Source organism: Cibotium barometz, chromosome 64, assembly GCF_041138505.1.
Source record: "Cibotium barometz isolate CiBa-2024 chromosome 64, ASM4113850v1, whole genome shotgun sequence".
NCBI classification, from domain to species: domain Eukaryota; kingdom Viridiplantae; phylum Streptophyta; class Polypodiopsida; order Cyatheales; family Cibotiaceae; genus Cibotium; species Cibotium barometz.
The window spans coordinates 25,361,462-25,380,551 of NC_141109.1; the positions used below are offsets into that span (position 1 = coordinate 25,361,462).

Genomic DNA, 19,090 nt, shown 5'->3' on the forward strand with positions numbered 1-19,090 from the left:
TCTGTATACTCCACTGTCTCCTAACCATATGTAAAGGTGGGTACTGACCTCCTAACCCACTGTGCTGTGGTGTTAAACACCATCACCTTGGTTTTACCAAGGTTAACAGACAATCCACTGTCCTGTGCAAACGTGTGCAATGCATCCAAATGACGCTGCATCCCCTCTAGAGAATCTGAGATCAGCACAATATCATCAGCATACAATAACAACGGAATCCATGTCCATGCTAGCTGTGCTCCTCTGTCACCCTCCCGCTCTACATAGTCCGAAACCTCATCCACATACATCCCGTACCTGCCCCACAACTATCCTGTATAAAGCCATGATTCCCCAAATCAGCTCTATGGGCACTCCCATCTCCTGTAGTCTGCGCATCAGTCTGGCTCTCGGTTCTGTGTCAAAAGCTTTGCGGAAATCCACAAAGCAACAATAAATCCTCCTGCCATATAATCTGTCGTCCTCAATAATAGCTCTGAGTGTCAAGATATGGTCAAGAGCGGAGAAACCTTTCCTGAACCCTGCCTGCCCTGATGCACATATGCCCTCTCTCTCTCTGCCCATCTACTCAACTCCTGCTCAAGAATAGATGCATATAATCTAGCCAATGTGTGACCAATCATGATGGTACGATAATTCCCAGGAAGCATGGGATCCCCTGTCTTGAAGATAGGCACAATCGTGGACATATTCCAAGCCTCAGGAAAACCCTCACACATGGCTCGGTTAAACATCATAGCAATAAGCTCTGCAAGCATATCTCTGGCATGAATAAAGTGTTCTGCTACCAAACCATCATGATCATATGCTCTCCTAGTCCTCATCCTGTCAATAGCTTTCCTTACCATCTCAGCAGTAAAGAAAGCACATGTCTCTGGGCATGGCTCCGATGGGTCTAGCAGGGGCGGCTGTCCTGGTGCTATGTACAGGGATGCTACATACTCACCCCAAATCTCTGTGGAGGTAATGGCTGGTGATGGTGAATGCTCATGGAATAGTCTCCATGCCTCGCCTGAGTCCTGACTCATAAATAACTGATACAAATCCCTCTCTAACTGATCAAGATATGCCCTCTTCTTCCGTCGCACTAGGTGCCAGAAGGTAATCCGTGACTGTCTGTGAGTGGTAACACCCATGAGCACCTCTCTGTAATCTGATCCTCATCTCTCTGCACTCCTCATCATACCAGCTGTTCTGGGGCATGTTCCCATATCGTCTCCGTGTAGGCTGACTATGGGGATATGCCTCTCATGCTGCAGCATGAAGCGTCTCTATCAATATGTGAGTGAGCTCATCTAACGGCCGTCCCAGCTCCTCGGCACATAAGCGTCTATATATCTCATCCGTGTACACGGTGTCAGTCTTATAACGAGTATGTGTGGAGACCTGTCCCAATGGAGCGGTGCTGAACTGAAACGTGAGAGTGAAGGACAAGATAGCATGATCCACTGCTATTCCAACCGGCCTAGTGCCTACCATAAAATCCTGAAAAGAGGGAATGAGACTGGGCTGAGCCATAACATAGTCCACTGTACTAGCACCATGCCGATGTGGAAAGCTAGTGAAACCACCCGATGTCGGGTATCTCTGTAGGCCATTCAGGATGGCCAATCCATGTGCAGTCATCTATCAAATACCGCCCATACACTGTATGTTCCTCATCCTGTCAGAGTCTAGATAGGCCCATATCCCTAACATCAAGCTCCCTCAAATCTCCTCTAAGGTATCATAAAATACTGTCTGGTTATGGGCGGTCCTGGCATTGAAGTCCCCCAGGAGAATGATGTCACCATCCCTCGAGAACTCCCAAATGTCATCATCCAAAATAGGAAAGGGAGACTGCCCACTAGGTGATGCATACACTGATGTACTAGGAGCAAAATAGCATATAGCAATGTAGAGATATCTGCCCGTCTCTGCCTCAGTCTAACCCACATGTACCTAGCCTGCTCATCTCTGCGGACTATATGTATCAGTGGCTGTAGCTCCTCTCTAAACAATAATGCCACTCCTCCTGAGCCCCGTCCTCTATGCTCTGAACGAGTCTCCTGTCTACAAGCTGTCTCCCATCGGTATCCACTAACATGTGGCATGGACTATCCAGGAGCCTGATGCGTCTCACAGTAGAAGATGATGTCCCTCCTAGTGAAACTATCCTCAAAAGCCCCTACATCAAGGCATAGAGATCCATTACAATTCCAAGTAGCAACTTTGAGTGTGGTCCCATAGGTCTCGCGCCGTCATGAAGAGCGTCTCTCCATAATCACCACTCTACCATCTCTATAGAAGGCCACTTTCCCTTTCTCTCGGGCTACCCTTATCTCGGGCATAACTTCTTTCATGTGGGCAAGTTGCAAGAGTGTGAGGTCATCTCCAAGAAATATTCCCGTCTTCTTGAGTGTAGGACGTCTCTTCAAGAAGTCCTTCGCTTCCATGGAGGGGAAACGAATGATAAGTGCTCTCTCCTTAGAAGATTTGCCACTATCTTCTCTCTTCTTTCCCACTCTCCATGCCTTTGTGTGCGTGGCTTCAATGCCCATCATAGAGAAGAGCTCCTTGGTTTCCCCTTCCGCACCATCACAGTCTTTTAGACCGGACACTCGTACATGTAAGGCCCGGGTCTTCCTCCTTTGCTCGGCATTCATACCCGCCCCCCCCCCTGTAGTGCTAGTCGCCTGTTTTGTACAGGCCAGCAGGAGCATGTTTGCTGTTTTTTTCTTCTACAGGTTTCTGATGCTGATTTGCTGATCTGAGGCTTGGGTGTACCTATTTCTTCAGCGTTTCCATATTCAGCCCCTTATACCTCTGCGTTTTCAGATTTGCAGCCAATGGTTGCTGCGTTTTTTCTGAACCGATCTTGCTAGTAGCTCTACCTTCAACTGGGCTTCATCTATTGGACCCGAAGGTACCTTCCATAGTCACAGGGGACGGCGGGGACGGCGCCTAGGAACGCGGGGACGCCGACACGGGACGGCGCAGGGACGGGGACGGACGGACGTCCCCTGACTGGCGTTTCAAACCGGGGACGGCGCAGGGGACGGCGCAGGGACGGGGGACGGCTGTCGGGGACGGCCTGTGCGGGGACGGCAGATAGCCGTTGCGCCTGCCCGTTTCTGGCCGTTGCGCCTGGGTGCCGCGTGCCTGCCCCACTGTAGCCGTTTATGGCTGTTGGGCTTGGGCTCTACTAGCCGTTTATGGCTGTTGGGCCTTGGCCCTCTCTCTCTCTTGCCTATCTATATAAGAGCCCACCTCTACAAGGCTACAAGCTGCCACACACAAGTTCATTGCTCATTGCTCAAGCTTCTTGAATCTTCTCAAGTTCTCTCGAGTCTCTTCCAACTTCCAAGTTCCAAGCTCTAGGGCCTAGGCTCTCACCTCTCCCTCAAGCCTCTTGAGTCTTGACTCTTCCAACTTCCAAGCCTCTAGGCTCTCTCTCTCTCTCTCTCTCTCTCTCTCTCTCTCTCTCTCTCTCTCTCTCTCTCATTCCTCAAGGCTCTCTCTCTCTCTCTCTCTCTCTCTCTCTCTCTCTCTCTCTCTCTCTCTCTCATTTCGCCTCTGCTCTGTTCGCCTGTGTAAGCCATTTCGCCTCTGCCGCCCCTTTCCCCAGTTCGCCTCTGCTCTGCTCGCTATTTCGCCTCTGCCCGCCAGTTCGCCTATGTAAGCCGTTTCGCCTCTGCCGCCCCTTTCCCCACTCTGCCCGCCTCTCTCATGTCGCCTCTGCCCGCCAGTTCGCCTGTGTAAGCCGTTTCGCCACTGCCCGCCAGTTCGCCTGTGTAAGCCCCTTTCCCCACCCACGCTTGCTCAGGCCCCCAAGGCAGCAACATAACTCTCTCTCTCTCTCTCTCCTCCCTGCCTGTGGGAAGGACTGCAGAGTGATCTGGAGGAATGGCCCCGAGTCTCCAAGAGAAACTCGAGGCCCTCGAGATGGCAATGAAGGCACTAATCAAGGAGAACAAGAAGACAGCCGATTCCAACCTCAATGAGGTGGAAAACAAACTACATCGGCACATCATAGCTCTCGAAGCACGGGTCACGAACCTCGAACAAGAGAACACAGCACTCAAGGAGGAGGTGAGTGCATTGAAAGTGGAAATGGTAGCCATCAAGAATGCTGAGAAGGAAGAAGCGGAGATCAATGACAACACTCTCACGGCCATCAAAGAAGAGATCTCCAAGGAGATCACAAAGGACATGGAGGGAAAGCTCGAAGCCAAGCAGTCAGGATGGGTCGAGGTGGTGAAGAAGAACATCCGAAAAGAAGTGAGGGAGGAGACTCAAAGGGAAGAACACCAAATCATTCACACCACCATTGAGGAGGAGAAGATGAGGCATGCTCGCCGCCTCAACATTCGAGTCACAGGTATAGCCGAGACACCCGACTCCACCCCCGAGAAAGATGGACAGCTTCTATGCATGAAGCTCGGCTACAAGGAAGAGCACCCTCTCCCCTTCACCAAAGCGTGGAGAGCCGGGAAAGACTCAACACGCAAGCGAGCCCTCATCCTGCAGTTTGCAAGAGAGACGGAGAGGGTCACCTTCATGAGGAAGAGGGTCGTACTACGGGGTTTAGAGGGAGCTCCTATTTTCTTGGATGATGATCTCACGAGGATGCAGCTTGAGCATAGGAGAACTTGCATGCCACGAGTCTTACACGCGAGGAGAGAAGGCAAGAAGGCCTTCTATCGAGATGGTCGGGTCATCATTGATGGCCGGCCCATGGATTAGCGGTTTGGGGTCTATGGGACACAGACCAGGCCACTGACAGAGATACACATGGCAGTATGGAACTGTAATGGTTCACTATGGGTTTAGCCTGGACGACTGGAGCATGTTATGGTGGGGAGAGACATCATACTTCTGATAGAGACACATCAGAGCCCAGAGAGAGGGCTACCTCGAGTAGAGGGATTCCAGTGGGAGTCAGCATACAGGAGGACCACACGCCAGGGTACCTCGAGAGGGTCGGGGGGAGTAGCAGTCCTATTCAGACGGGAGCTACAGGGGAGACTGAGAGTGGTAGCACAGGATCCAGAGGCTAGATACATGTGGATCAGCTTACAGCTCTCACAGGACAGGGTTATATACATAGCTTTATGTTACTTTTCTCCATCAGGATCCTCCTATGTCATTACAGAGGACATGCCACAGGAGGAGGAGACAGGAGCCTCGCCATACACTTGTCTGTCAGAGGAGATTATGCATTATTCTACACTAGGGGAAGTATTTCTTACGGGCGACTTCAATGCCCACACACAGAGCAGACAGTGTGAGGTGTATGACTATGATGACATGGAGATCCTCCACCCTGTGGATCCAGAGGAGATAGGGGCTAGTCGGGCATCAGAGGACACTGGACCAGATAGAGGACATTATGGGGACCACTTACTAGAGTTGGGAGCCAGGCATCGTCTCGTTATTTATAACGGGATGCTACAGTGGCCGGGATCAGGAGGGCTGACATGCTTTCCACATGGGGGTCATACACGGACCGGAGGCACGGTGGTAGACTACATTATGGGGTCTTTGGAGGCATCACAGCTTGTCACCTCATTCTCCATTCCACCTCGTCCTATTGGGGCAGATCATACATACTTGGCATTTTCACTAGCCGGATCACCAGTATCACCAGCCCCCCACATACCGACGCCACACACTACCATCTACTTCACACATGACATGGCAGACATATACACTGGCAGAGTAGAGGATGGGCTCCTACTCATGGATCCCCTGGCACCTATGGATACCATTACAGCCGAGCTCGCATCACTCCTACACACGGCTGCATTACAGAGCTTCCCACATCGTGTACACTCAGGAGAGCCTGCGAGACCTGGGACTATGCCCCAGAACAGATGGTATGATGACGAGTGCAGAGCCCTATACTCACGGCTCCGCATACAGAGAGCCTTGGGAGCCATCACAGAGCAGGAGTCGAGGAGAGAGATGAGGAGACTTACTCGCCGCAAAAGGCGGGCCTTCGCAGAGATACAGGAGCTAGAGATCTTTCATTTCTTCATGAGTAGAGATAGCCCTGTCTCATGGCGGCACTTTAGAGAGCCCCGGACCCCGACACCTATTGCAGACCCACAGACATGGCACACATATGCAGAGGGACTATACCATGCCCCACAGCAGCCACCTATACCTCAGCCACAGGAGCCTCGACCTACCACAGCTAGCTTCTTTACCCACTCGATGGTGCAGGAAGCTATCCGCCGCCTACAGCATGGACGGGCCGCCGACCATATGGGCCTGCAGGGTGAGCATCTCATATATGCAGTAGATTCTTTAGCTCCTTTTCTTGCACACCTGTTTAACAGGGCACTAGCAGAGGGTTTGCCTGCAGAGTGGACGATGCATACCATTGTGCCGATTCACAAAACAGGGGATATGCTCGATCCGAGCAACTACAGGACGGTTATGGTTGGCCACGTGCTAGCCAAACTCTATGGTGCAGTGCTGGAGCAGGAGCTTAGCTTATATGCTGAGCGAGCAGGTTTACGCTCATCAGGGCAGGCAGGCTTCAGGAGAGCTTTCTCTACCACCGACCATGTATTCACTTTGAGATGTATGATTGATCAGGCCAGAGTGAGGAAGAGAAAGCTCTATTGCTGCTTCGTGGATTTCCGCAAGGCATTTGACACAGTACCACGAGAGAGGCTCTTTCAGCGCCTGCAGTCTCTTGGCATACCAGCAGATATGACATGGGGCATCTATGCATTATATGAGCAGGTTTTTGGGCGAGTCAGATGTCCAGGAGGTATGTCCGAGACTATTGCTAGCACCATTGGTGTGAAGCAGGGATGCCCACTTTCCCCCACGCTATTTGGGTTATACATTGATGAGGTGGCTGACTTCATTACACGGGGAGGCGGAGATGGAGTTGATTTAGCAGGTACCTCAGTACATATTATGCTCTATGCTGATGATATTGTATTAGTGTCTGAGTCTCCAGGTGGTCTACAGCAGCATTTACATGCACTCCATGATTTTTGCACACAGAGGGGTCTTACTGTGAACCTTGGGAAAACCAAGGTTATGGTCTTTCATACATCGAGACAGGGCAGGAGTCAGCTGACATTTACTCTCGCAGGATGCCAGGTGGAGGTGGTGACATCATACGTGTACCTAGGGGTTACCTTCTCTGCAGCAGCCACACGCTTCACCATGGGTTCAGCAGCCAGAGCTAGATTGACACGGGGATATGCAGCATTGGCTATGCTAGAGAGACAGTGCCACCAGGCGCATTTTCAGGAGCCCCGGACGAAGGGGTGGCTATTTGACACATTAGTCACACCGGCATTGATGTATGGAGCAGCGGTATGGGCGCCAGGCCTTGCTACCCATTGGTGGACACAGATAGAGAGACCACAGGCCCTCATGATGGCACGCATGATACGCAGCAAACCGTCAGTACCTCATGACATTATCCGAGCAGAGTTTGCTGCGCCTCCTATGATGGTAGAGGCCATATTTCAGACTATATGCCTGCTAGACAGATTCAGAGAGATGCCACAGGACAGATTGTCATACAGAGCTTTTGAGGCATCTAGACAGCTGGCTGAGGCAGGAGACAGAGGATCATGGTATGCACAGGTCACACATTGGTTCTCACAACATGGCCTAGACATGGATCATCTACCACCATTCCAGTATGATAGGGATGCACCACATATCCGTCTCTCTCATAGTGAGAGGAACAGAGTATTGAGACAGGATCTATGGCAGCTCTATACACGAGAGACATGGATATCGCCTACACAGCCTCTTCCACCGAAGATGCTATACTACAGAGATCACTTCATGAGTATCACTGATGATGGATTTATAGAGAGGCCTAGATACATGGAGGGCTTTTTACCACACGGCTCCCGAGTGGCTATTGGTCAACTCAGAGTTTCATCACACCGATTGGAGATTGAGACTGGCAGAGCAGCACGGATCCCCCGAGAGGAGAGGGTATGCAGATTGTGCAGAGAGGAGGTGGAGAGTGAGGAGCATTATGTATGCAGATGCAGAGCATATACAGCCATCAGAGAGAGATATCCCATTCTATTCAGAGAGCCACGTTCCCTACGCCAGATCTTTGAGGCAGCAGACCAGCGCATACTGGGGAGATACATTCTAGACATACAGCGCCACAGAGAGACATTATTACAGGCTCAGACAACTCCAGAGGGGGGGAGACAGACACAGATTACTGCATTTTTTCAGAGATCCATCCCCCTCCCAGCCCCTACACGGCAGGGAATTACTCTCCAGAGAGCAGAGACACTTAGAGCCCGCAGGAGACAGAGGGCACCTGGCTTTCGGACACCACGCCTATACCAGAGAGAGATGACAGAGATCAGAGCTCAGTTTCACAGAGAGGGTGCGGAGCGACTGGCTCGCTTCAGAGCACACCCAGGCATGTTCTTCAGGGAGCTGTGGACACCCCCTTCACTGATGTATACCATTCTATACCCCCAGTATGGTACAGGATGGAGCTAGCTAGGTTGCATATCATGATTGTATACTCCATGCATATAGCTTTGCATTTCTCCTAGTAGTAGAGCTCCATCCCCCGCACACCCAGATTCAGCTTTTTTTTGTTCAGTACTTTTTCATTTTGTTGGGATGACAGAGGATACCCCATACAGGTACTCCGATTTGTCTCATAGGCCGAGTTCGGTCTTTTGGAAGACGTTAATAAAATCTTTCTTTCTTTCTTTCTTTCTCTCTCTCTCACTCCTCAAGGCTCAAGAGTCAAGCGGCAAGCCATCTTCAACCATGGCATCCTCCTCACGTGCCGGGGCTTCTCGTAGAAGGACAACGGGATGGACATGGTGGGAGGAGGTAAACTACACCACATCCGTTCATGGAGGCGGTTCTCGGCCATGGGTATGCAAGCTTTGCCCGTACCGGCGAACGGGTGGCGCCGACAAAGTGCGAGCCCACCTCTTGCATGAGAGTGGGCATGAGGTGAGGTTTTGCACGAATGTCACGCCCGAGAAGAGACGGGAACTTCTTGACAAGCTTAGCGTCTACGAAGCGGTCGAAGCGACAAGAAGGACACCACGAGTGGCCGTGGATCCCGCGACGATGGGGAGAGGAACTCAAGCCTCTACCATGGAGTCATGTGGTGGATCGGGATCATGCACACCATCACCTTCGCCATCAAGTCGGAATGTTACTCCATCCACGACACCGGCACCCTCCATCTCCACGGCCTCTCAATCATTACGTGGCCCACGGCGACAATCTACACTTGGGGAGAATTGGAACCCCAAGTTGAAGGAGGAGGTGGATATGGCGGTGGCCCGCTTCTTCTTCCACGACCACATTGCCTTTCAAGCGGCTAGGTAAGTGCAATCGATCATTGCCAATTCATCATTCATGTTTTCATCATCCTAGTCTCCTTCTCATTAGTAAATTACTTTCTTGAATAGGTCGGAATACTTCAAGGTAATGGTTAAGAAGATTGGGGAGTATGGCTCAACCTATACGCCCCCCTCATCCGAGAGCTTGCGCACTACATTGCTCGACAAGGAGAAGCGCATTGTAGAGCAAGCGGCCGACAACACAAAGCGGCAATGGGAGAGGAACGGAGTCTCCCTCATTGTGGATGGATGGAGTGACACCCGCAAGAGGAGTATTCACGGCATGGTTGCATATTCCCGTGGAGAGATGTACTTCATCTCATCTCATGATGCATCCGGCACTCGGAAGAGCGCGGATGTGCTTGCGGCGGAGTGGGCTACCACCATGGAGATCGTTGGCCCCGAGCATGTAGTGGGCTTTGTTGCGGATGGGGAGCCTTCCAATAGGGCGGCGGGAGCTATTCTCCAAGGTATGTATGGACATGTCACGGTGTCCTTTTGTATGGCTCATTGCCTAAACAACCTCCTCAAGGACATCGGGGCATTACCATGGATCAGCCCGCTCATTGAGGAGGCCAACACCATGGTCTCCTTTGTCCTCAACCACCAAAGACTTCGGCATGAGTTCAACAAGAGGTCCTGTCTCTCTCTTCTCAAATATTCCGACACCCGGTTCGCCTACAACTTTCTCATGTTGGGCCGGTTGAAGGATTGTAGTGGTGCTTTGAGGGGGCTTTTCCTTAGCGACGAGTTTGTCGCCATGCAAGAGTCCCATACAAACACTGGCCAAGAGTGTAGGCTACGGGCGGATGACGCCTCTTGGTGGGAGCGTGTGAAGACCACAGATGCTATGGTGAGGCCCATAGTCCACCTGTTGAGGATTGTAGACGCTATGCAGCCATGCATAGGCAAGGTCTACGAGGCCATGGATCGCATGATAGAGAAGTTGAAAGACTTCGTGCCTGACGAAGACAGATACGAGGAGATCCATGCCTTGTGTCTAGGAAGGTGGAATTCCTACTACTCTCCATTGCATGCAGCAGCTTATGTGGTGGACCCAGAATTCCAAGGCAACAAGCAGGAGAGCGACCGGGAGGTGAGCGCTAGATGGAGGATCATCTTGGATCGTCTTGTGCCTGATGCATCGGTTAGGCGCAAGATCAGGGACCAGCTTTCGATGTACAGGTCGTTTCATGGCTCCTATGGCTGTCATGATGCACAGGTTGACCGCTCCAAAGTTGGTGCTGCTCTATGGTGGGAGGACTTTGGTTCAGATGGACTGGAGCTGCAGCAGCTTGCCATCCGCATACTTAGCCAGGCCGTCAGCTCCTCTTGCTTGGAGCAACTTTGGAGTACCTACAGCCACATTGCCTCTAGGAAGAGGAACCGACTCGGGGTAGAGCGTGCCAATGACCTTGTCTTCGTCAGCGCGAACTTGCGAATGCTTTGCAAGAGCATGACCAAGAAAGCAGATTCCTTCACCGAGTGGGAGATGAGTCAACAAGAAGAGCAACGGGAGGATGAGGTGCAGGAGCAGCATGCCAGTGAGGATGAGACTGAGGATGAGCTTGATGCTTCTTTGGCAGCCGCACAAGCTACCCATGACCATGAGGCGAGCACTTCACGTGGATGATCATTCATGGATCATGATTCATGTGCCTTACTACTTAGCTCTAGCCTCTAGCCTCTAGTCTTCAGCACTTTTTTGTCATTGACTCATTTGAGTCCGTCCTTGTATTTTGCCTCCTTAAGGCTCCTGAGTCCTGACTCTTGAGTCATGACTCATTTTGTATCTACTTAATTATTATCTTTGACTCAAAATCTTAGCATTTTAGTGTAAATTTGTGCTCATTTTGATGTGCTTCCAAAGTAGAATAAGTGCAGAGTAGAAAATTTTAAAAAAAAAGTATTTTTTGAGTGCCGTTCCCTCCCCCGTCCCCGTTCCCTACTTATGGCCGTCCCCCGTCCCGTCCCCGTCCCCGTCCCCCGTCACCGTCCCCCGTCCCTTGTGACTATGGTACCTTCTCTTCAGTGTTTTTCCTCATAGGAGGTGTGGACACTGGTTGGCCTGAATTTTCAGGTTTGTAGCCCTTGTTTGGCTGCGTTTTCTTCTCTAGTGGGACATAGATCACTTGCAGAGGGGGTTTCTTGATTGGATTGTGGCTTTGGAGGCAGTTTGGTACTTGAGGAGGATTCTGAATTTCTGATTTCAGTCAGCGTTTTGCTGATTTTGAAGCATCTATACCTGTGTTTTGTTCCTGGCCTACACAGTTTCCCGGTTCCTACATGTTCCTTGCCTTCTGTTGGCGGTGGAGTGCTATTTTTGCTGGATAGCAGTGTTTTGGCTGCGTTTTGCTTCCCACAAGAGTTTTCTACACTCAGAGGGGGCCCTTCTCTAGCTACTTCACTTGAGGATCAGTTTCGGGAGCTATGTTGTATCTGTGAAGACATTCTTCTTTGACAGGAGTTTATAGTTATTTGGAGGAGAGCAATGATCTTTTCAGAGATCCTGAGCAGAGTTTATTTTGTCCGAGCTTGTGTTCTTTGCAGTATTTGCAAAACAAGGAGGGTGTTTTGCCCTTTTGCGGTGTGATCCTTTCACATGGATCTTTTATCTGTTGCTGATTCTTGGGATCTGGTTCTACTTTTGGAACAGTCTTTTGCTATCTATGATGCTTTTGAGGACTTTGTTGCCACTGCAGTTTATATTCCTGCTTCCCTTCCTCATTGTGAGGAGTCTACCTCTGCCTCTCTTTGTGATGCTTCTGAGGATGCCCCTCCCCCTGCCAGTTCTTATGGTTTGTTGTTTTGGAGGATGGTTTTTTGGACCCGGTGGGATGCTCTGGATCTGTGGTTGCTAACCGTGCCTAGGACACAGTGGTACTTCCAGAGTTTTTTGGATTTGGATCAGAATCAGGTTGGGCTTGTACCAGTCCGACGATATCAGTTTTCAGAGGGGGATGTGGAGTCCTTTCATCTTGCGATGCCCACCTCAGTGGCGCGTACTTATGTACAGCATTGGGCAACTCATGTTATGGAGTTTGGGCAGATGGACCCCATATTTTCTACAGAGTCTTTACATCTTGCGATGCCGACCTTTTCAGAGGATGCCTTTATACAACATTTGGCTACTCTTGGTACAAAGTTGGAGCAGATTGACTCTATTTCCTTTGAGGGTTCCAGTGAGGAGCAATTTGCTTCTCCCAGGATTGATTATATACAGGATCTGATCTAGGTTTTTCATACCTTCTCCAGGCTGGATACACGACATTCGACTTCGGGGAGTGTTCTTACACTTGGGTCTGGAACCATTATTTGGAGCAGCACGTCGTAGCCTATATCGTTGTTTTCTTCCAGAGGAACGGTGTACCTGGCAGCTTGTTCTGTTGCTTTTGTAGCTAAGTTGCTGAGGAGATTGCTTGTGGAGCTTTCTTGGTACCTGTTTCTGCAGTCTTTCATCTTTGATTGAGGACGGCGTCTCTGGCTTCTTGGAGTTTGCTCAGCATCCGGTGGTGAGAGGGGGTGTTAGACATCATCCCCTACTTGCTGGCTTCCTATTTGGTGTCCTATTTTAGCCTCTAGGGCTGACCATGTTAGTCAGAGGGGCTGGTCACCCCTCACTCATATTTTACCCATATTTATTCCCCATTTTATGGCCTTGGGATTTTCCCCAATCGTGGAGGTATTTATCACTAGTCGGCTACCTTCATGTAGAGGTATATATAGCCGGCATGCCTCCCTCATATTTTACTGCTTGCATTGCTTGCCTAGCTTGTCTAGCTGCAGTCCCTCACTTACGAGGTTCTCCCCTCTTGCTCAGGACATGTATTCCTTTTGATGATGATATTGAAAGCAAGTTCTCACCTGTGTTTCCTCTCCATCTTTCTCTCTCACTCTCTCTCCTGTGTTTCCACTTTCCCTTCTTCCACTGCACATTCTATCATCCTTAGGGCACTGATTCTTGGAGTGTTCCACTCAATGGTAATAGAAACATATGTTATCTTTACGATACCGTGCCACTTCCAAGGGAGACAACTTCCCAGTGAGGGCTGGTCAGGACTCAGGGGAGTATAGGCTATATATAGCACTACCCTAGATGCCTTTACGCAGTCCAAAATCTGATATTCTGAAATTATAAAGCTTGAACTTTGAAGCATGAATGATGACAGTGAAAAACATGAGAGGTCAACAGGTCAGCCAAGTTTTTTTTTGCAAGGGCAACATATGAACCCAACCCTAGGCAAATGTTTTGATAACTATCATTCCTCCAAACATTTGTTTTTTTCAAGCATATGATTGGAACCATGATGCTTGGGGCAAGGACCAATGGATCAAGCACGAGGAAAGTTGCGAAAGGAAGGTTGGGTTCGTCGTGGTGTGAGCCAAGTAGGCAAGAGAGCCGAATGTTGTGTATGCACATAGAAACTAATGACCGGGGGAAAGATCAAGGGTGGACTAGCAAGTTCACATGTCAATGTGCCCAGGCCCCATGCTATTAGTACATATCAGAGGGTGGATCATTCAGTATATGTCAGAAGGGTGGATCGTTACCCTTATGCCAAGCTAGTAGTTTCTTATTTTGGGGTTTTCTTGCTACCTGGAGGTTGTTTTCTTGTCTAACGTGCATGAAGGTTCAGGCTAGGGCCTGACAATCTCCCTGGCTGTCCAGCCCAATCTTTCACAAGGCATACCTTCAGTCTCATGGTGAAGTCCAGAACAGGATTGGATTTTTCTTCTAAAGAGGGCAGTTTTTTGAAAGCATCCTCCATAGCTTTCATGACTCCCCCCACTTTGCACTACTCCGTCATTTTGAAAAGAAAAGACTGGATTTGTAGGTGGAGGCAGATGGGAAGGACTAGAAGGGAGGCAGAGGGTGAAAGCAATGCAGAAGGGGCAACCGGGGCAGTGCACATAGTGTAGTAGGGCAAGCCAAGGACTGAAGGCAAAAGGAGGGGAAAATGGGGTAGCGTGCAAAGAAAAGTGGTTAGAGGGCTGCATGTAGAGAGCAACCAACCTGCATTTATCTTTAAAGTCTTCTACATAACAACCATCAGGGTTAAACCGGACCTGCAAACTCTGCTCTCGTCACTCTGGTCTGGAAGAAGTCGGTGAGAGCTCTCTGTGCTAGTCCTCTGACGGGTACCGCTCGTCTAGACTGCAAAAGGGACTCCCTCTGTCTACGAAGCTCCAGGAGGAAAAGTCCCAAGCATCTCTAGTCTAGGAAATCCATGATCCTGGAAAGTGTTCCAAATCCATCTCGGAAGAGGTAGTGGAACCTTCCCCTAATCTCATAGTATATTGGGCAACTGCATACATAGTGGGCCTCTGTCTCAGCCTGTGTGTGACAAAGCTGACATATCCTGTCCTCTGGTGCAACTACCCTCGGCTCATATCTGGCTCCACTCTCAACTAATGGGATGAGGTGTGGATCTGTCCAATCGCACATTGCACCCCAAATGACAGATGTGTGTCCATGTAGTGCGGGCATGTGATGAAGCCGTCCTCTGTCATGGGAAGAAAATGGTCCCTATAAAAGGCCATCTTCGTCCCAAGGGGTTGGACGGGTCACGGGTGGGTGCCAAGCCCTCTAAGTATCCAGTCTCACGATGTCCTTCCTAATGACCCTGTTCACCTCTGTGTGGCTGAGAGCAAAGGAGGGTGCCTCTATGCTATACTGGAACAGAGGGAGTGCCTCCATCTGCATGCCATGCATACCAAACCAAGTGCTCACCTAGGCATACCAACACTACGTGTCTCCATCTAGTGTCAGCTGTCTCGAGGACTCTAGGGCGAGCCTGGCGTATCTATCTCGCGGGAGCTCCCATGATCTATGCCAGTATGTCACTGTCTCGAAAATAGCCTCTGTCACAATCGGTGCAGCCCCTATCTCCGCCCGCACATTCTCGTGTGGCACTGATGGCTTACTTCTAATCATGCTTCAGACCATCATCACTAGCGGCCTCTCCATCGGCTTCCACCCATCATATACACCCTCCGTGTCTGTCTCAGCTGGCTCTTCCCTCCATCTCCTCCTGTGGTATAAACTAGGACCCCAGATGGGAGCTCCATACATATAGTAGTACGTGTGTCAAATAGCCAGAGCTTCATCCTCGGCTCCTGAAATTGTATCTGTGAACACTATCTTTCAAGTGAGCCCAAGGCTGCATGGCAGCACATCAATCTGGTTTATACTGCCATGCGCATAGAGAAACACAGTCTGGTAAAAGTGATCCCAAGGTATACATAAGAGGTCATATGCTCCACTGGCTCCCCACTACATGTAAACTTTTGTGCAGATCTGCGTAACCGCTGCAAGGAGGTGTTAAAGATCATAACCTTGGTCTTCCCAAGGTTTACAGTGAGGTCCCAATGCTCGCAAAAGGCCTGTAATGCATCCAAGTGTCTCTAAAGCCCCTCTGGTGAGTCAGAAATGAGGACAATGTCATCTGCATACAATAGAATGGGTATCAAAACTCCTGCCAAAAGTGCTCTTGGATCTCCGTGTCCGTCTATGTAGTCAGACACCTCATCAATGTAGAGCCCAAATAGAGCGGGAGATAAGGGACAGCCTTGTTTCACCCCAGTAGTGCTATGTTTGTCCTCTGATTCTCCCCTTGGGGCCCGCACTCTGCCAATGATACACTCATAGAGTGTGAGGATCCCCCGAAGGGGCACAGTGGTAAGGGGAGCAGCAAGCAGCAATGCCTAGAGAGAAAGAAAGAAGAAAGAAAGATATATTAATCGTCTACTAAAGACCCAATGGGCCTATGAGACCAAAGTGATACAATAGTGTCCATGGCATGTCTCATCATGGACAGAAATGATGATGAGGATGAGTTTTTACCAAAGTGCAAGGAATGGGACTTGAACCCGGGATCTCTTGATTGGAAGCCGAGAGAGAGAGAGAGATTTTGGGGGGGAGAGGAGGGGGGGGGGGGGGGGGGGGGGGGGTATCTGCCTAAATAAAGAGAATATTCAAAACAATAAACAACTCTGAAGATTCATGAGAAACAATGTTGTTGTTATGAAGTGAATAGACCGAGTATAATGTGCCACCTCAGTTTCCTCATCATTCACTTCGGTCATCTTTATTCAATCCATCAAACAGACACTTGCAGAGCATCAGGGTGCATATCATTCTGCATTTTCACATATAAACCTAGACAAACCATTATTGTAAACGATTGCATTAGCAACAGTAACACTCAAAACTTGAATATACAGTACATTTATAAAGGTAGCACAAACCTAGCAACAATTAGTGAGCATATTTTACTCCTCCAAAGTTGAATCTGTGTTCGTTTGTTTCTCACAGTCCTGGGAAATAAGAAAGCAGAAAGAAGTTATTGGAGGGGCTGAAACAGGTAAACACAGTGAAAGCAGCGTTGATGCAAGAAGGAATGGAGAGGAACAAAAGTGCAAAAGGAAAGGGAAGTGGGAAAATAGGCTTACGAAAACAAGAGACTTGACCAAAAATCTAGGGCGCAAAGGAATACCAGCAAGTAGTGTTCTGGATATGGCTGAAACAGCAGAGGAGACACAGATAAAACATGTTTTGAACATATGGACCCCTTGAAACTGGAGTTTCTTGATGTTTCCCGTGGATATCGACACCAATGACATGAGAACATGTCACAGATGCCTGACTTCACTTACAATTGCATGGCATACCAACCACCTGAGGTAAATACATGTTACATTTTGCAACTTGCTATCACAGGACACCAACTACAAGAGGAAATGTATATTAGCTTATTGACACGCCAGCTTGTCTCGCAAACACAAGCCTATGATAGCAAACTTGGCTCGCAAACACAAGCGTTTGCTACCTATGATAGCCAACTTGGCTCGCATGGCACCAACCACCTGAGGTAAATACATGTTACCTTTTGCAACTTGCTACAACATGACACCAACTTCACGAGGAAACGCAAGTGTTTGCTACCTATAATACCAACCTTCACAAACGCAAGTGTTTGTTACCTATAATACAACCTTCACATCGCTAACACCTTCTACCTCACCACCTCTCTGCTTTCAACTGCTGTAAATCTCCAATGCCAGTACTTGTATTTCAAGATACTGACCAGTTTGCATCTAGGTTTTCATAATGGCAATAATACACACACTATTGTAATCTTTGACTGGCAGCAGCTTGACCTTCTAGTTTGACTTCAAGAATAACCTACTTTAATACATACACTAGTGTAATCTTTGACTTGTAGCGGCTTGACCTTCTAGTTTGACTCAAGAATGACCTACTTACTAAGGAGGAAGGAGGAAGGGGCTCATTTAGATGACCCCAACCTCACATGGGCTACATCCTCAGATAAGTTGCTTTTCTAAGCAATTTGAAAAGGATGCCTTTGCAAAATCTCTAAGCTTTCTCGTAGATACTTTATGCATTGTCAGGGCTTTCTGCCACTTATATTCTACGACAAAGAGAAAAGATTGACACACTAAAAGGATGTATGATCAAGCTATGAAGCATCCAAATCTACAACTTGGATGGGCGCCCATAATTGTCCGACGGAATACTTATGTAGCGATTCCCACTCCAAAAGCATGTGGTAGCAAAGTAGAATGAATCCCCTGTGAGATTAAGCTTTGTATAATGCCATTGTATAAGCAATAGGTCACTATGAACCTTGGGCGCCTGATGGGCCACAACTTAAATGTGTGTGAACACTTATGGCCTTGTATATTTCTCTCATAATCCAACACACTCTCCCATTGTACAATTGAGTCTCTCTTGCTTCTCTACTCTACCCTTATGCTTGTGTAACTACCATAGCTGTGAGAGGGAGGAGTGCATGGCTACCCAATGGACTATAACCAAGCCAGCATGACAATGGATCGAGAGGAGTATTGTAACTACTCCCTAATTTCTTGGGATTTATATTCTTAATTCTCTATTATCAATGGACATGGGTATTGGACACTACGTGTGGCCATGGTATGTTTATGGTTAAGCCAGGTGTATCTACAAGATCTTGGCTACAAAGAAGCATGTTAGGCATTTGATGGATCTTGGAGAACCAAATGTAATACATGATGCTATGGACATTTGACGGATCCCGGAGAGCCAAACGGCACAGCCTTTGTAAATTTCAAGTACATGTAAATAGACGGGGTTTCTTCCAAAATAGGTATTTAGATGTGAGGGCAAAAGGACAAAAGGACCATATGTACGAGAGATCAGAGCAAAACAACACAGTATGAAATAGGTGAGTGAGTCTATATATAATGGTGAGTGAACATATGTACAAGAGCCCTCTGATGTGAGGTGACTCTGAGTAGTAGACTAGTGGAGAAGCAAAGAGGATGTTGGAGCTGAAGCACAGTCGGTGACGAAGGCTCGCGTCGATGTGAGGCAAAGGCACTCCATGAGGTGGTAAGTGTCGAAGGCTCGCGTCGGTGGATGCAAAGGCACTCCGAGGTGGTAGTGAGCAGCGGAAGCTGAAGTGATGATGATGTCGATGATGATGCAAACTCTGGTGACAAGGGTGCTGCGGTACCTGAATGGTGATGAAGATCAGAGAGGGCTGCCGTCCCGAGTGGTGCAAGCTCTGGTGACAAGGGTACTGCAATACCTGAGGGGTGGTGAGGAGCAGAGAGCTCTGCCATTGCAAGCTCTGGTGACAAGGGTGCTGCAGTACTGAAGGGATGGAGAGAAGCAGAGAGGGTTGTCGTCCCGAGTGGTGTGAGATGGTGAGCAGAGAGTGGGC

At 49.1% G+C, this 19,090-nt stretch overlaps 1 protein-coding gene across 1 annotated transcript in view; it reads right to left on the minus strand.

Moving 5' to 3' along the window:
- LOC147603462 (putative potassium transporter 17) overlaps nt 1-19,090 on the minus strand; it is a 105,630-nt gene that overhangs the window by 50,502 nt on the left and 36,038 nt on the right. Inside the window, exons 2-3 of the mRNA XM_086796751.1 lie at nt 16,611-16,679; nt 16,419-16,521 (exon numbers count right to left, since the gene is read on the minus strand). Coding sequence (XP_086652877.1) covers nt 16,419-16,448 — 30 coding nt within the window. The 5' untranslated portion in view covers nt 16,449-16,521; nt 16,611-16,679. The remainder of the gene's footprint in view (nt 1-16,418; nt 16,522-16,610; nt 16,680-19,090) is intronic.